Source organism: Phascolarctos cinereus, unplaced genomic scaffold (assembly GCF_003287225.1).
Source record: "Phascolarctos cinereus isolate Bilbo 61053 unplaced genomic scaffold, phaCin_HiC Scaffold_726;HRSCAF=1367, whole genome shotgun sequence".
NCBI classification, from domain to species: Eukaryota; Metazoa; Chordata; class Mammalia; order Diprotodontia; family Phascolarctidae; genus Phascolarctos; species Phascolarctos cinereus.
Genome location: NW_027556098.1, coordinates 357,044,020 through 357,063,256, shown reverse-complemented (window position 1 = coordinate 357,063,256; position 19,237 = coordinate 357,044,020). Strand labels below are relative to the sequence as shown.

The following is a 19,237-nucleotide window of genomic DNA, read 5'->3' as shown; positions in this document are numbered from 1 at the left end:
TTTAGTATACCGCAAGGCTCAACATGAGTCAATAGTGTGATGGGACACCCAAAAGTAATGTGACAGTAGACAGTACTGTCCAGGAATGAGGCCATGTCTAAAGTATTGTGTTCAGTCCTGGGAACCACATTTTAGAAATTCAAAAGACATTTTTTGTTCAGTTGTGTCCAGCTCTTTGTGACCACATTTGGGGCTTTCTTGGAAAAAGATACAGGAGTGGTTTGCCATTTTCTTCTTCAGCTCATTTTACAGATGAGGAAACTGAAGCAAACAGGGTGAGCGACTTACGCAGGGTGATACAGCTAGTGAGTGTCTGGGACTAGATTTGAACTCACGTCTTTCTGACTCTACAGGGCAGCTAGGTGGGACAGTGGATAGAGTGCTAGGCCTGGAGTCAGGAAGATTCATCTTCCTGAGTTCAAATCTGGCCTCAGGCACTTACTAGCAGTGTGACCCTGGGCAAGTCACTTAACCTTGTTTGCCTCAGTTTCCTCATCTGTAAAATGAGCTGGAGAAGAAAATGGCAGACCACTCCAGTATCTCTGCCAAGAAAACCACCCAAGAAAATGGAGTCACAGAGAGTCCGGCACAACTGAAAAACTATTTAACGACAACTTCCTGACTCCAGGCCCGGCTCACTAACCGCTGTACCACCTAGCTGCCCCAAAGACATTTATTAAGAACTTATTATTGGGGCAGCTAGGTGGCGCAGTGGATAGAGCACTGGCCCTGAAGTCAGGAGGACCTGAGTTAAAATCTGACCTCAGACCAAACACTTGACACTCACTAGCTGTGTGACCCTGGGCAAGTCACTTAACCCCAATTGCCTAAAAGAAAAAAAAAAGAACTTATTATGTATAAGGCACTGCAGAGGTATAAAGATGGAGGCAGCCCCGCCCTCAAGAAGCTCACATGTATATAACTAAGCATATCCAAGATATACACAGAGTAGATCGAAGGTAAGATCAGAAGGAAAAGTTTATTAATAAATTGAAAGTGTGCAGGGAGGAGTAACCAGGATGCTGATGGGTCTCAGATTCTTGTTATGTGAGGATTTGTTAAAGAAACTAGAGATGTTTAGACCAGAGAGGAGATTGGGGGTGGGGTGGGGTCGGAGGAGAGAAGTGGAGGGGGAGAGGAAGCGTAATGATGGCTGTCTTCATGAAGAACCATCACGTGAAACAATCAGCTTTGTTCTGCGTGGCCCCAGAGCAAAACTGAAAGTGTGGAAGTTACAAAGAAGTAAATTCAGACTTGATAAAAGAAAAAAAACTTCTGATAAGCACACTGCAGAAGTGGAGGGGTGGGCTCCCCCTCATTGGAGGTCTCAGAGCAAGGGCTGTGTGGCCCCTTGTTGGGTATATGTAGAGGATTCTCTGGATACATGTAGAAAAGATTCTTTGTCAGACGTGGGTTGGAGTATGTGGCTAGGGAGGGCCTTTCCAACTTTGAAATTCTGTGACCAAGGAAACACTTAGGACACAACAGAATGGAAATGAGATTTAGATGTGGAGGACCTGGGTTTAAAGCGTGGCTGTGCCACTTACTGCCTGTAAAAGCTCAGGAAAGCCATTTGCTCCGTCTATAGGCCTCGGTTTTCTCATCTGTAAAATAAGGGAGTTTTAACTCTGTGGTCTCCCAAATCGCTTTCTAGCACGACGTTCTGTGATCCTAGGTTGGCTTTGTGCTGTGCAGGAATCTTGGGTTGAATCCGCATGGGTGACGTAGGAAGTATACCAAAGACAGCTTGGCCAAATCCTGATGACACTCTGTGGTGGCTCGCTGGTTCCGTGTCGCTGCTCGATTATAGCTAAGCCGAAGATGGAGCCAGGGGACAGACTTCAGGCCAGAGGGAATTTGTGAGAAGCCTGACTCCCTCATTATAGCTTTAGACTGGGACTTCTTAACTTTTCTGTCATGGATTCCTATGGTGGTCTGTTGAAGCCTATGAACCCCTTCTCAGAGTAATGTTTTTAAATACATGAAATAAATAGGATTACAAGGGAAACCAATTATATTGAAATACAGTCCAGAGCAAGAAAGTTGAGTATGTGTGATCTACATTGTTAATTTCAAAGTAGAAATGAATATAAACAGTATTTCAAAACAATTTGCAACAACTAATTTGATATTCAGTTCAATAAACATCTATTAAGTGTCTTCTGTGTGGCAGGAGGGCAGCAAGGTGGCATAGTGGATAGAGTGCCCCGGGTCCTGAAGTCAGGAAGACTCATCTTTGTTAGCTCAAATCCGACCTCTGCCACTTACTAGCTGTGTCACTCTGGGCAAGTCACTTAACTCTTTTACTCAGTTTCCTGATCTGTAAAGCTGGAGAAGGAAATGGCAAACCACTGCAGTATCTCTACCAAGAAAACCCCAAGTGGGGTCATGAAGAATCAGATATGACTGAAAAATGACTGAACAACACGTGCCAGGTGCTGTGCTGAGCACTGGATACAAACATATATGTGATTTCTATTAGTGATGGAGTCACAGGTATGGCTAATAATTCCTAATTAAAGGTAATGCTAAATTTCAATTTGAAGTTAGTGAAAAGAAAGATGTAATTTCTGTCTCATGCAAGTTCATGGATACTCTGAAATCTAGGTCTGTGGTCCCCAGGTCAAGAACCCCTGCTCTAGAGGTATCACCATTACCTCTGAGCCCTCTTGTAACAAATGGGGATTCCCCCCCAGCGAGAACAAAGAGCTTCAGCTTCCAGGGCCCCACATGTGGTCTTTTTCCCTCTTAGAAACCCTGCATCATTATGGGGTTATATCAAATGACCTCTGAGGACCTTTCCAGTTCCTACAATGTTGGCGTAGGAGATAGGGACTCATCATACATCAAGGATAGTCCTGGTCAAAGTGGTTGAGATGCTCTGGGTCTTTTCACCATGATTCTACTAGAACTCTAGCTACAAAGCTGGTCTGGGTCTTATCACTGGGTACCATCTTTGCTAGACTAAACCTTCAAAGCTCGTTAGCCAAGATCTGACTCTACTCCACAGAGCCCAGCTGTGCCAATATCCGCCAATATCTTCTCCTCAGTATCTTGACTCCCCCCCCCAGTCCTGTTAAGGTTTCCCTCATTTTCTAAATGAAACAGACAAAAAACCACTTTCCTCTGAATCTGAGCCCCTTTCTTGGCCTTCCTGGGGAGGAGCAAGATTTTCTTCTCCCCAGCAATACTCACAGTTCAAACCGGGAGCAGTCTTGTAAATGCAAAGTGACATTTTAAGCGGTTTGGTTCCGTGATAATGTGCCGTTAGGTCGTTATCCAATAAGGTTATTCATGTTTTCTAACTCAACCCAGCTGTCGAAGGAAGAGTGCAAAACCTCTTGCTGCTTGTTGGAGGCCAGGATTGGGGGGGGGGGGATAGGAGGGAAAAAGAGAGAGGGAGAGGGAGAAGGGGGAGGGAGAGAGGAGGAGAGACTGATAGAGATGAGAGACATAAAGACAGACAGAGAGGGAGAGGAAGGGAGAGAGAGAGAGAGAGAGAGAGAGAGAGAGAGAGAGAGAGAGAGAGAGAGAGAGAGAGAGAGAGAGAGAGAGACAGGAGGGAAAAAGAGAGGGAGAGGGAGAAGGGGGAGGGAGAGAGGAGGAGAGACTGATAGAGATGAGAGACATAAAGACAGACAGAGAGGGAGAGGAAGGGAGAGAGAGAGAGAGAGAGAGAGAGAGAGAGAGAGAGAGAGAGAGAGAGAGAGAGAGAGAGAGAGAGACAGGAGGGAAAAAGAGAGGGAGAGGGAGAAGGGGGGGAGAGAGGAGGAGAGACTGATAGAGATGAGAGACATAAAGACAGACAGACAGGGAGAGGAAGGGAGAGAGAGAGAGAGAGAGAGAGAGAGAGAGAGAGAGAGAGAGAGAGAGAGAGAGAGAGAGAGAGAGACAGGAGGGAAAAAGAGAGGGAGAGGGAGAAGGGGGAGGGAGAGAGGAGGAGAGAAGGAAAGAGTGCTAGTAGTACTTGGTCCTGTCCTTCTTGGGTCCCCTTTGCTTTTTCTGGATGTTTCCTTGGCATGAAAACTGCTTGGCACTTTACTTTAAATGTACTTAACATCTTCAGGAGGTTGGCCCTGGGCATTGGACTCAATGCTGCAGGGTAAGGGCACGAAGCTAACATGGTTCCAAATTACTTTCCAGAATGATTTGGATTTAGAGCCATTTTTTATGTATATGTTGATAGGGGATAAAACACACAGAACAAGGTAAAAAACAGGATTGCTGCCCACTAGCAACTTGCAGCATGGAATAAAATGTCTCTGGGGCATGGTAGATTGGGAGAATAGATAAAGATGGAGCAAAAGCGAAAGGAATGAGAGCCCCAAGACACTGACACATGCAAATCCATGCCATCCATAGCCTGGCTTCTTATCCTTGCCTAATTTTCCCATTGGTGGAATATCTTGAGCCAGGGCCTTCCAGAAGTCCCCTGCCACTTGGAGCCATTTCCCTGGGCACCTCAGCCTGGGGGTGGACCTCATTCAATAGCAGAAAATTCACTACTAGGGTTGTCAAGAATGGAAGAGGCTGTCAAAGTCAAGGTCAGTCTCTGCTTCTTCCAACTGGTGAAAAGTTTAAGGCTAATCTCAAACAGAAGATTAGAAGACTTAAGGAATGAGTGAACCTTGGCAATTTCCTTGGTCAACCTGAAGTCCAGTGAAGGGTTAGAGTCCAGGGGTGAGGAACCTACGGCCTCTAGGCTACATGTGACCTTCTAGGTCTTTGGGTGCAACCTTTTGACTGAGTCCAAGTTTTACAGAATAAATCCTTTTATTAAGGGGATTTCTTCCTGTGAAGTTTGGATTCAGTCAAAGGGCCCCACTTGAGGACCTAGAGGGCCACATATGGCCTTGAGGCCACTGGTTCCCCACCCCTGTTAGACTCAAGTCCCACAGGCAGGAGGTATCAGGGGGCTGACTGATCTCTGCTGTCCAAGTTGGATGGCCCAGCCTATATGCCAGCCACATATGGCTAAAAAAAATCAAGCAGAGTCAACCTTCCCCTCACTGGGCTTTGGTCATAAGCTTGCCCTCCAGAGGCTCCTCAGTTTGACTTTTCTGTGCTAGGCCGCCCCTCCCTAGATTCTTAGCCTTGCAAGATGAGGCCACGGTTTCCTAAGCCTTTCCCCTCCTGACTGGAGGAGACAGGACCATCTGTGCAGAAAAAAAAATACACTTTCCAGCCATCTCTCTCAATAAGGCATTGATGTTCTCATGCTTTTTAATATTTTTTGGGGGGAGAGCTATGAAGTGGAAAAATAATAATTTGTTCTATTTGTGGATGGGAAAGGCAGCATGGCATAGTGTGTACAGAGATAGCCTTAAAGGTCAGGAAGGTCAGGAATACCTGTATTCAAGTCCCAGTATGTATGACATACTGACTGTGTGACCCTAGACATGTCCCTTAACCTCTCAGTGCTCTAGGCCAGAGGTGTCAAACATAAGTGCATTCAACCCCAAACCTTCCCAAGTACAATCTGAACCAGATTAAAATGTAATCAGGAAATAGTTAACAAAATAAATATACAATAAGACATAAATATTACATTTGAAAACTTAATCATGTATGTGTAAGTGTATGTATGTATATGTATATATATGTGAATGTGTATGTATACATGCACGCACACACACACACATACACATATATCTATCTATCTATCTATCTATCTATCTATCTATCTATCTATCTATCTATCTCCAGGCATAATTGTAGCCTTTTTTTTGGGGGGGGGGAAGAATAAAGTAAAAAGTACACAGCAGAGAACAAAATAAACCCTACAAGGAAGAAAAGATGGACGGCTCTGAACGCAATGCATAGTATTTATTATATAGGCTTTCTTGAAACAAATTTATTGCTCTATATTTTGAATCCTCTCATGTTTTGCTGTGCACATGGCAATTTTTTTCTCTTCTTATTTTGTATTTGTTTTAGTATTTAAGTTTATTTCTTTTTTCTTCTCTTATTTTGCATTTAGGTTTAAAATTTTTAAATTTACAAAAAAAAAAACCTTAGTCAATATGTATAGTCCATAGGGATCCCTATGTACGATTTAATAGCCTCTGTCCCACTGGTCTGGGCACCTCTCTATGGCTTTAAATTGCAGAGAAGGTGCTAACCTGCATTGGCAAGGAGTTCCCTCCCATGGAAATTCCCTAGACCAATGAATTTGGTCTATATTTGCATAGTTGTTCTTCAGTCATTTCAGTCTTGTCTCTTCATGACCCCATTTGGGGTTTTCTTGGCACAGATATTGGAGTGGTTTGCCATTTCCTTCTCCAGCTCATTTGACAGATGAGGAAACTGAGGCAAACAGGGTTAAATGACTTGTCCAGGGTCACATGGCTGGTGTCTGAGGTTGGATTTGAACTCAGGTTGTCCTGACTCTAGACCCAGCGCTCTATCCACTGTGCCACCTAGCTGTCCCATACATGCTTATTCTATTCTAAAATCCAAGCAACTTTAATGATAACCTGCACTCATAAAGTGCTTTAAAGTTCACAAGGCCCCTTACATCCACATTATCTCATTTGGGTCACAAAACAGGTCTCATTAGCATACCCATTTTATAGGTGAGGAAACAGAAAGGTCAAGTGACTTGCCAATAGGCAGAAAACTGATGTCAGAGGCAGGATTTGAGCCCAGGGCTTCCTGCCTCTGTACCCAGCATGTTGTCCATTGTACCACACTGCCTTTCAGCTTTCCTCCAGCTGATTCCTCTAGCATTGGCAGAGCCCCTCACCATCACCTTATAATTACCTTCCCATTGACAACCCATCCCATCCCTACCCTCACCCCTAGCCCTTAGCCTGAAGAAGGACAGGGAGGGCTGCTTGGCCAATCAAAAGATTTTATTAAGAGGACATCTTGGTGGTTTGAGAACACATCTATTTCAGGATCCAGAGAAACAAGAGTCAGTGTAGTGCTGGAAGGCCTCGACCACAACGTGATGGCAGAGGCGGTAATATCTCAGCTGCCATCCTGCCAAGCCAGAGGTTCCCAGGGATAGAACTACTCCCCCTTCCCTCCCGTGTCCATTGGCCCAGAGGTCCCTTGGACAGACTCTTTGCCGAATAGGAAGGAAACCAAACCAAATCAGAATTCCCAATTCAACCCAATATAAATAACTTGCACTGGACACTTTGACTCATTCTGATTTAATTACAACATAAATAAATACATACAGATGGCGACAGGGCCATGGAGTTTGGCCTGGACTCAAGTGCTGCTTCTGCTCTGTGTTTTTTCAATAGCTCTTCTCTCCCTTGGGTCCTTCCCATCTTGGGGGTGGGGGTGGGGGTGGAAAGAAGGGTTATTGAGGAACTTGGTAGTGCCTGTTTTTCGTATCCACCACTCTCCTGGAGGAATGGGAGAGGGGAAGAGGGTCGAAGAGCCAATCCTTGAACAACACCCAACTCTCTCCCATCCATCCCTGATCGCTGGTCATCAGCTAAGCTGGATATTTCCTATGCCGAGCAGGGCCCCCCCTCTGTGTGGTGAGGGAGGCTGAATGTCTCTCAACAATCCCCTTAGTCCCCCACCAACCCACAACACCCCAGTTTCAGCCAGACAAAGGATTCCCACTCTCATCTGGAACTCTGGATCCTCCCCCATCCCAGTCACCACCCTCCCCCCACCCCTTGCCCTATGAAGCCCCTTCCCCACCCCTATCCCCACAAAGTGAGGCTCCCTCAGAAACCTTCTCATCCCTGGCATTCTCTAAGCCCCCTTCCACAGAGAGAGGAATAGAGAAGCCAGAACATTGCACGTGTGATGTAGGATGACTGGGTCACCAGCTTCAAAATGAATCAATCTACAGAGGGAGTGAGGAGCTGCCTAGCCCCCCAACACCCTCCCTGTACTCCTGATTCCTGCAGACCGTTCCTTATTTTCCTCATCTCCTTTGTCCTTTTTCCCCCCAATCACTGCCTTTGAAAGCAAACAAAGAATTTTTCCGGCCTGTGCTCCAGGATGACCCAACAGTCAGACTGCCTTTTTTTTTTCCCCTTCTTTACCCACCCCCCACTCCCAAAACTCAGGAGATTGGGCCTCCTTTCCCAAGCTTCGGGACAGCTCCAGGAGGAAGAGGAGAGTGGAAGCAAGAGGCAGGAGGCCAGGGCAGATTATTTCCGGTGTTTCACATCCTTTTCTGATGCTTTTGAGTCTCCAGCTGGGTGCCCGTTGCCTGAGCTGCTCAGGAACATTTTGTCGAGTCCTTTGAGTGACTCAACCAGGTAGTTCTGGAAGGCTGTGAGCGCAGCACAAATGGCTGGGCCCCCAAAGCCATGGGTGATGAGGCTGAAATGAGTGAGGCAGCTCTGTACTCCAGGCTCCAGAATGAGAGAGGGTCGGCTATTGCCCAGTGGGGAGCGGTCCTGTGCCATCAGGTCTGAGAACTCCTTACAGATTTGCCTGGCAGGGGAGGAGGGGGATATCCAAGGTTAGTTAGTAAAAGAGGGTGGTACAAGAGAGGTCCTAATGGAATTGCGGGGAGAAAGGAAAGGGTTCAAGAGAACAGGATGGGAACCTTTTATAATATGTGTGTGTACACATGTATACACATGTATGTATACATGTGCATACATACACATGCATACATGCATATACATATATAAGGTTTACAAAGCCCTCCATATACCCCCATGAGTTAGGTGAGTTATGAGTATCCCCTTTTTAGACTAAGAAACATTAAATGATGTGCATAATTCTGACCCAGTCACTCCCTGATCTCTTCAGGGGTTCCCTGTTACCAATGGGTTAAACGCAAGACTCAGTATGGCATTCAAAGCTTTCTACAATCTGGTCCTACCTAGCTAATAAATATCAGAACTGGGATTCTAACTCAGCTCTCCTGACTCCTGGAGGCAGCTAGGTGGAGCAGTGGATAGAATGCTGGGCCTGGAATTAGGAAAACCTGAATTCAAATCTAGCTTCAGACACTTCCTAGATGTGTGACACTGAACAAGTCACTTAACCGCTGTCTCCCTCAGTTTCCTCAACTGGAAAATGGGCATAATAATAGCACCTACCTCCTAGGGTTGTTGTGAGGAACAAATGAGGTAATATTTGTAAAGGGCCAAGTGCCTGGCACATAGTAGGTGCTTAATAGCTGTTCCTTTACTATTCACCATGCCTCTTCTAATGGAGATCAGCTATTGCCCTATCACTTGGGAACTGTTGGGGCAACAGGGGTGAGAGAGGTGGGAAGGACAAGGGAAGGAGATAGCATCCATGGCTGTTTAGATTCTATAGACCTGAGTACTATGGTCATTAGCAGGTGCAATGGGCGAGCAGCTACTTTATGCAAGATTTTAGGGTAAAGATGGACAAAAAAGGCATATTCTGGCCACACCCTCACAGAACGTGATTAATGGTGTAAGGGGGAGCTGAGATATTAAAAATACCACAACTCCAAGGAGCTGAAAGACAGAAGTTCCCATATGGAGAATATTTATAACAGCATTTTTTATGACAACAAAGAACTAGAAACAAAGTAAATAACCATTAATTGGGGAATAGATGAACAAATTGTGACATAGGAATACCATGGAATATTGTTGTATTCTTTTTTTACACTGGATCTGTGATTTCATCCATGTAGGGAACTCCCAGTGAGGAAACTCTTTGCTGATGCAGATCTCAGTGTGAAGTACAAAAACCTTGCCCAAGGCCTCCTGGATAGGAAGGATTTAACCTTAATGCACCTCAAAAGCCAACAAATATGAAGGATTCAGAAAAACCTGGGAAGAACTTGTATGAATTGGTGCAGAATAAAATAACCAGAGCCAGAAGAACCATCTAATACAATGACCACAATGATTTGAGGAAAACAGCTTTGAATGACATTAAAACTCTGATGAAAAGAGCAACCAATGGATTGAAGCATTACACCCCCTCCACCCCCACCTCGCTCAGCAGACAAAGACAGGTAGGGGATGACAGGTGTGGAATGAAGCAAGCATGTGTGGCCAATTTATTCATTTTTTGACTATTGTTGAGGGCAACACCATCCTCTCTGTCATCTGGGCTCACAACCTCAATGCCCTCCTAGACTCTTTATCTCATTGCCTCCTCTCCCCAACTCCTCTTGTCTCAACCTTCACATCTCTCAAATATGCCCTTTTCTTTCCTCCGGTACTGCCACCACTGTGATGCAAACCCCTGTCACTTCATGCCTGGACCACTCCAAAGCCTGTTGGTGGATCTCCCTGCCACAAGTCTCTCCCTAATTAGCCCATCCTCCATTCAGCCACCAGAGTAATCTTCCTAAAGTTAAGGTTAGACCATCCCCCTTACCTTTCTGATCAAATATAAAATCCTCTGTTTAGCTTAAATTTAAAACTCTTCATAACCCTGTCCCTTCCTACCTTTCCGGTCTTCATATGACTTACTGCCATCTATATACTCTATGGCCTCTTTACTGTTCCTCATACATGCCATTCCCTCAACTCCAAACATTTTCATTGGTTGTCCCCTATGTCTGGAATTCCTTCCTCACATCTACCTCTTGACTTCTCTGGCTTCCTTCAGGTCTCTACTAAAAACCCACCTTCTGCAAGAAGCCTTTCCTGATTTCTCCCTTAATACCTTTCCTCTGTTGATTTAACTCCAATTTATTGTCTAAACCATTTATTGTACCTAAAAATTTGCATGTTGTCTCTTTCCATTAGATTGTGAGCTTGTCAAGGGCGGGGACTGCTTTTTTTTTTTTGCCTTTCTTTGTATCCCTAGAACTTAGCAGAGTGCCCAATACATAGCAGGCACTTAAATGCCTCTTGATTTGACTTGACTCTGGATAAAGAAGAGGGGAAAGCTATTTTGGGAAATGAAGGTCATATTTAAAAAAGGCATACAAAAAGTTTAAAATAAAATTTCAAAAGGAACATTGTATATAGTAACAGCAATATTGTATGATGATCAACTGTGAATGATTTAGCTATTCCCAGCAATACAGTGATCCAAGACAGTCCCAAAGGACTCATGACGAAAAATGCTATCCACCTCCAGAGAAAGAACTGATGGAGTCTGAATGCAGATTGAAGTACACTTTTTCTTTACTTTCTTTATTTTTCTTGTGTATTTTTTTATCCCCGCTTCTCTTTGGACCTCAGTTTCCTCCTCTATAAAATTTGGCTTCCATGATCTCTAAGGTCCCTTCCATCTCTGACACTCCATGATTCTACTTCATCTGGGTAGTAGGGGAAGGTTTCATGGAAAAGATAAGATTTGAGCTGGGCCTTTACACTCTCTCATTTGGTGGTCAGCTCCCATAAGATAAATTATCATGTCTCTACAGATGCTTCAAAGAGACCTCAGAGCCAGGAAGACCAGAGTTTAAGTCTCACTACTGACATAATGTGACCCTAGGCAAATCATTTAATCTGTCTCGGTGTTAAGGGCAATTCTACAAGACTATAAATTGCAGAGAAAAGGCCGATTTGTATTGGTATTAGGAGTTTCTTATGCTAGTGAAATTGCAGTTCCAGTCCCTATCCCTAGTCATATTACTCCCAGATCTAAGTATCCAGCCCTAGTGTCTCTCCTGAGCCTCATTCCTTTATTACCAGTTGCCAATTAGACATCTCAATTTTCAAAAAAGATAATAGAGTCTACAAACCATAGAACAGTTTGACCTGATTTTCTGAGAAAATTCTAGAACAGAGGGTCAACAAACATCTAAAAAGGAAAGCAGTGATTCCAAAAGGCTTCATCAAGAACAGATCTTGACAGTGTGATTTCATTTCCCTTATTGATGGAATAACTAAACTAGTAGATGAAGAGAAGAGAATGCTCTGGATATGGTTTGCTATTTATAAAGTATCTCATGCTATCCTTGCAGAGAAGATGGAGACATAATCAGATGGATTCAGAGCTGGTTGAATTACAGTACTCCAAGTGTTAATGGTTCAATATCCATGTGGCAGGAGGTTTCTAGTGGAGCACCTCAGGGATCTGGGCTTAGCCTTGGCCTAGTTAACATTGTCAGTGACTTGGATAAAGACATTGATGATATATGCTCATAAAATTTGAAGATGGTACAAAGCCAGAGGTATAACTAATATACTGGATGCCAGATTGAAGGTCCAAAAGAATCTCGACAGGCTGGAGTATTAGATGGAATCTAATAAGATGGAATTTAGTGATAAATGTAAAGTCTTGTACTTACATACAAAAAAAAAATCACCTTCACAAATATACAATGGGTAAGTATGGAGAGATAACAGTGGTACTGAAAAAGATCTGAGGATTTTAGTGGACCACAAGCTCAATATGAGTCTGCAATATGATGTGGCGGCCAAAAACTCTAATGCAACCTTGGGCTGCATTAAGAGGGTCATTGTGGGGACAGCTAGGTGGCGCAGTGGATCGAGCACCGGCCCTGAAGTCAGGAGGACCTGAGTTCAAATCTGACCTCAGACCAAACACTTGACACTTACTAGCTGTGTGACCCTGGGCAAGTCACTTAACCCCAATTGCCTTAATAAAAAAAAATCAATCAATTAATTAATTAATTTTTAAAAAGAGGGTCATTGTAAGGTGATGATCCAACTGTACCCTGCTCTGGTCAGACCTCATCTGGATTACTATGTTCTAGGGGCTGCAATTTAAGAAAGACGTTGATAAGATGGAGAATGTCCAGAGGAGGACAACCAGAATGGTAAAAGGACTTGAGTCCATGACTTGACTATGGTTACCCTGGAGCAAAGAAGACTTGGCAGGATAGGATAACTGACTTTGAGTATTTGAAGGCTGTCACATGGAGGAAGGATTAGACTCATTCTGTTTAGAACCGAATCGGGAGCAATAGGTAGACATTGAAAAGAGGCATATTAAACTGGAGGGTCAGAAAAAGCATCCCAACAATATGAGCTGTTTAAAAGTAGAATGTGCTTCCTCAAGGTGTGGAACATTCGTCTTCCTCTGAGGTCTTCACACAAAAGTTGGATGACCACCCCATGGGTGCATTATTATAGGGATTCCTTTTGTTTATGGATTGGTCCCTTCAGACTCTGAAATCTTATGATTCTGATATCAAGCTCGATATGCCTGAGGCATCTTAACCTAGAAACAGAATTGACTCCCTTTTCCCTAAAACCCATCTTTCTTCCAAACTTCCCTATTAATATTGAGGGCATGACCATCCTTCCAGTCACCAAGGTTTACAACCTCGCTGTCAAAATCCTCAACTCTTAGATCCCACATGTCTCCATGTCTATGACATCTCTCATAGACATCCCCTTCTCTCCAATCCCATATCCAGCACCATAGTTCAGGCTCTCATCACTCCTTGCATGAGACTATGATAATAGCCTTTTCATTGGTGTCCTTGCCTCCAGTTTCTTCCCCAGCCTCCACACATTCACTAAAGCGATTTTCCTAAAGTACAAGTGTAACCGTGTTACCTCTTCCACTTACTCAATAAATTCAGTGACTCCTATTATCTCCAGGATCAAATATAAATTCAATTTACTATTTAAAGTTTTTTATAACCTGACTCATCCTACCTTTCCAGCCTTCTTATACCTTACTCCCTTGCATGCATGCTCTGCTCTAACCATAATGACCTTCTGTTGATCACCACCCATGACAGTCCTTTTCCCTTACCACACAGCCTTTGCACTGTGTTTCCCCCATACTTGGAATATTCTCCCCCCTCACCTCTGCCTCTTGGAGTTTCTGGTTTCCTTCAAACTTAGTTCAAGTTCAATCTTCTATATAAGGCCTTTCTTGGTGGCCATTTCATCCTCTCCCAAACTTCTGGCACCTTCCCCTCCAAGGTTACCTTGCATCTGCTTTATATGTGTTTTGTGTATACCTGTATATATATGTATGTTGTCTCCCCTGTTAGAATGTACACTCCTTCAGGGCAGGAACTGTATCATTTTGGTCTCTGTATTCTCAGTGTCTTGTACAAAGAAGGTGCTTAATAAATGTTTGGTGGTTCATTGATGGGTAGGATTTTAAAAGGCAGAGGCCCAGAGAGAGGTAGGGCAATCCAAACAAACAAACAAAAAAAATTAACAAAGTCATAGAGATCAGAAACCACAAGGAGACAATGAGGAAATCAGTTTGCCTGTAGTAGAGGGTTCATTTAGAAGAATAATGAAAGATCATGGTGAAGAGGTAAGGAAGGGACCGTATTGTAGAGATAGGTCCTTGAATTCCAGGTTAAGGAGTTTTGACTTTATATTACAAACAATGAATATGGCAAAAACTGGACACTTGGCCCTTATGTATAAGATAGATTGGAGGGGAAATGGCTGATGTCAGGAAGACCAGTTAGGAGAGTACTGTGAAAATCTTGGTGGAAGGAAATGAGAACTAGGATAGGACCAGTTAAGGATAAAAAAGATGTTAGTGAAAAATTAACAGGACTTACTAACATTCAGTCAGATGTCAGAAAGCCGGGGGTATGGGGAAGAGGAACTAAAGATGACACCAAGATTTTAACCCTGGGTGGCTGTGAGGACGGTGGTACTATGAACAGAAACAGAGATATTCAAGAAGGGGACCTGGTTGGGCTTATAGAAGCCAGGTGGAAAGAGAAAGAATCATAGCATTTAACCAGCTGTGGCACATGAACGTAAGACAATATTACTTCACGGTAAGAAACAATGATATGAAGAACAAAGAGAAGCTTGGGAAGATGTATATGTATATGAACTGATGCAAAGTGAAATAAGCAAAACCAGGAAAACAACATGTGGAGCAACAACAAAATGTGAAACTGAATGCTATGAAATTATTGTGACCAAGCCTGGCCCCAAAAGAAAACCAGGAGGATGTGCTTCCCTTCCTTTTTTTGCAGAGGTGAAGTCGATAGGTGAAGAACACTGAGCAGAGTGTGGGACTTAGTTTATCCGTTGGCCAGTTTTGCTGAACATTTTTTGTTCCTCTTTTTTAATTTTTTGTTATAACAGTTAGTTTTCCAAGAGAGGAAGGTGTTACTACACTGGGAAATGAAAGTGACCAAAACAAAATATAGCAACAATATTATGTAGTTTTAAAGAATCGTAGGATTTTTAGAGTTAGATGGGAGTGGATGAGTTTAACATATGTGGGGCTTCAGACTCTCCTGGGATGGGTAGAGCTTAGTATGCAGCAGGCAAACAGGGAAGAGTTTAGGGCTAAAGATTCATATGTTGGAGTCATCACATAGAGGTAATAATTGAAAATTTGGGAAGAAATCGAAGTATGGTAAGGGCAGGAAGGTCTACAGTCCCCTTCGTGTATTTGAAGTGCAGGGCTGTCATGGAGAAGGGGAATAAGGCTTATTCCACTTGGCTCCAGAGGGCAGAACTGGCAATAATGTATGCACATAAATTGTCAAGAGGCAGATTTTAGCAGCATAATTGAGGAAAACTTCCTAACAATTATTGCTGAACGGCCACAGTAGATAGTGGGTTTCTAGTTATTGAAGATTCACAGAACTAGAGCTAGAAGAATCCTCAGAGGCCATCTAGAGGAGGTTGACTTTCTCTTTTTGTATACGAGGAAACTGAGGACCAGGGAGATTAGGTGCACTTTCCAAAGTCACAAAGAGAGCACGTGTCAGAAATGGGACTGAAACTCAGATCCTCTGACTCCAGAGCCAGTGTTCTTTCCACTGTCTCATACTTTCTCTCAAGGTTTTCAAGTAGAGGCTGCATTCCTATCTAGGTAGGGGCTGAACTGGGTCGATCATCAATCAGCCAACCAGTAAACATTTATCAGGCATCTACTATTGCATCAGGTACTGTGCTAAAGCACTAAGGATACAAAAAAAGGGCAAGAGATAGTTCCTGCCCTCGAGGAACTCTAATGGATACCCTGGTAGGTCCCTTCTAGCTTTGAGATTTTGAGATCTCTGATCTTGAGACTTGCTGTGGAATGCTATTGGTGGGGGTGGGGGGTTGGGATGACTGTGGATGACAGGGATGTATGTGTCCAGTCAGTTGGGCCCTCTCTGTCAGCACCCCTCCCCAACTTAGCCCATCTCTCCACAGCACATACTCACTTAGTGGCTAGCAACATGTTCTTCCGACTGTGCAGTTCTGCAGGGTCCGCATGTTGTCGGCACAGATAATCAGCTGCTGCCTTCGCTGGGAACTCCGTCTCACACACATAGCCAAAATCCCTGGCAAGGTGCACGGCCTCTCCTGGAGAAGGGTAGAAAGCTGTTACTGGAACCTGGATGCTTTCCTCCCTCCTGTTACCCCTCTTCCAGAGCTGCTGGGGCATTCATTCTCTTGAGCTTGGGGCTTCTTTTATGAGAAGTGGGTGTGAGGTACCCCCTTCTAACTTGACCAGTCAGCCTCAGGTGGGAGAAGGGAAGCTTTGGGGGCTGCTCACCCTCCCACCCTATTTAAGTTATGTGGCCTCCAAATTCCTCAGCCTTCACTTCTTACTTAGCTTCTTTCAAGTCTCAATGCAGGCACCCTCTACCCCATGAAGCCTTTCCCTTAGCTCTCAGAGAGAACCTGGAAGCTCCTTAAGAGCAGAGTGTGGGTTGTCTTTTGAGTTTCTTTGTTTGTTTTCGTGTTCAAAATTCTGCAGTTGGTAAGGGAGCAAACACACATACACACACACACACACACTCCACAATGCCCTTACTGCCGCCCTCTGTTATAGGTGCAGCAGCCACACTCCACAAACTGCACCAGCCTGAACTCCCTCCAAGCTGTTGAGCTTCAACCTTTTAAGGACCACTCAGGGAGTGGCCAATTATAACCCAGCTGATGGGGTTGCCCCTTCTAATTCCATCCAGAAGAAACTTAATCATACTTTGTAGAAAGATAACCAAACGCTCCTTATTTTCCATGAGTAAATCAATTGGGGTGGGGGAGGAGAATCAATGGTCAGAGGCCAGCTATCCTACCTATATATCACACCTAGAGAGGTTCAAGAGAAGGTGCCATGCTGTGGAGAAACCTCACAAGTAGTGGAGCTAGCCCAGGTCCCTTGCACATAGTAGGTACAAAATGAATGTTTGTTGAACTGAGTTGAATTGAATTCTGTTCTCCCTCAAGTGAGGCCAGGACCTTAAAGACACCTATGGAAGCTTACCAGCCTTCCTCAGGAAAAAAAAAAATCCTTCCTACTTCAAATAGAGCTATTGTTGAGCTAGGCAGCTATTGTGGACAGCCAGGTGCTACAGTGGATAGAATGCTGGGCCTGGAGTCAGGAAGACTCATCCTCCAGAGTCTTCAAATCTGGCCTCAGACACTTCCTAGCTGTGTGACCCTGGGCAAATCACTTTAATCCTGTTTGCCTCAGTTTCCTCATCTGTAAAATGAGCTGTAAAAGGAAATAGCAAACTACTCCAGTATCTTTGCCAAGAAAACCCCAAATGGGGTCACAAAGAGTTGGACACAGCAGAAATGACTGAACAATAACAACAACATTGTTGAGCTGGGGCTAGCCTTCAAGTCTCTTCCTTTCATCTTCTATTCAAGTCACAAACACTCATTAAGTGCCTATTATGTATCAAGCAATAGGCCAGACCTAGTCTTTCTGAGGTTTCCCATAGCATTTTTGCCTGGACCTTTTCTTTTGTCCTCTCCTTGCTTTCCCTTATATTACCATCATACGTATACATGTCTTCTTCTCTTACTAGATTGTAAGCTCCTTGAGAACAGGATTTGTGTCAAACTTAGTTTTATTACCTTCTGTGCTAAGCATCAGATATTGCCCATGGTGGGCTTTGAGTAATTATATGTTGAGAGTAGAGGCTAGCCCACACCTCAGCCACACTTACCCTCCACCAGGGAGGTAAGCAGGGTCACATTGGCTGCCTTCCGACGCCCTGCTGGCAAGTTGAGGCCAATCTTCTCCAGTCGTTCCCGAAGGCATCGGCCTCCGTTTTTTGATTTGGCCCTGTAAAGGAGGGAGGGACATAAAGGCATGGGTCAACAGATTCCAGAGACTAGCTCAGACCCTCCCTTGCCTCCCCCACTCATACTCCTCTGGGGGAGAAGGGTTCTTCCCATCCAAGTCCTGCTAGAGGTAGAATCCAAGAATTAGGCAATGAGGGGGTAAAAATGGGGGGTAGGGGGAAAAGAATGACTGACTGAGGTATTTCCTTACTTCTGAGGTATTTCAAAGACTGTCACATAAAAGACTTGTTCTTGTTTCCCTTAGGGGGAAATGGGAGATTACAAGGAGGTAAATTTCTGTTTTGAAAGGAAAAACTTCCTAACCATAAGAGCTATCCAGAAGTGCAAAGGGATGCCTTGTTATGTAATGAGTTCTCCACCATTGGAGGTGTTCACACAGAAGCTAAATGACCACCAGCTAACCAGTGTAGTGTATAAAACTGCCTTGGAGTCAGGAAGAGCTGAGTTCAAATCCTGACTGTGACATGTACTAATTGTATGATCCTGAGCAAGTAATTTAAACTCCCTTGGTCTCAGTTTTCTCACTGAAATAATAATAACACCTACTTTCCAGGATAACATATGTAAAGCACTTTGTAAGTCTTGAAGTGCTATATAAATGATGGCGTTATTATTCCTAGAGAGGCCACTTCCTTAGAAGAGGCCTTTTCTGATTATTCCCCCCCAACTACATTGTATTTGTTTTGTATACATTTATATGTGTACATATTGTCTTTCCCAATACAATAGAATCCTATTCAGCTTTCTGTCTCTTTCTCTCCCTCTGTGTGTGTCTGTCTCCCTCTTCCTCCTCCTCCCCTTTCCTTCTCTGTCTCCCTCTTTCCTCCTCCTCCTCTTCCTCCTCCTTATCCTTCTTCTTCTCTTTCCTTCTGTCTCCTCTCCTCTCCCTCTTTCCTTCTCTGTCTCCCTCTCTCCTCTCCTTCTTTCCTTCTCTGTCTCCCTCTCTCCTCTCCCTCTCTCTCTTTCCTTCTCTTCCTCCCTCCCTCCCTCCTTCCCTCTTACATTCCAGGACTCTATAAGAGGAAGTGTGGTATAATGGATACTTAGAATGCTAGAATTTGAGCCAGAAAGATTTCAGTTTGTGACTCAAACACTACTTAGCTTTGTGACCCTGGGCAAGTCTCTTAGCCTCACTTGGCTTCAGTCTCCTTCTGTTAAAAAAAAAAAGAGGGGACTGCACCAGATGACTCTGAGGTCCCTTCCAGACCTCAATCTATGATCCAGTGATTCTGGGGGGGGAAGGGGGGAGAGGTGCAAGGCTGGAGAGGGGTGGTATGTCTTTCTGTGGCCAGGCCAGAGGGAACCTCAGAGCCTGTGTCCCTCACAACATTAAAGATGACCGGAGAATGGCTCCCTAT

At 44.2% G+C, this 19,237-nt stretch overlaps 1 protein-coding gene across 1 annotated transcript in view; it reads right to left on the bottom strand.

Annotated features, from left to right (window-relative positions):
- Positions 1-7,682: 7,682 nt before the first annotated feature.
- TFAP2E (transcription factor AP-2 epsilon) overlaps positions 7,683-19,237 on the bottom strand; it is a 41,095-nt gene continuing 29,540 nt past the window's right edge. The window contains 3 exon segments of the mRNA XM_020983697.2: positions 7,683-8,415; positions 16,001-16,142; positions 17,741-17,859. Of these exon segments, the coding sequence (XP_020839356.2) occupies positions 8,127-8,415; positions 16,001-16,142; positions 17,741-17,859 (550 nt within the window). The 3' untranslated portion in view covers positions 7,683-8,126.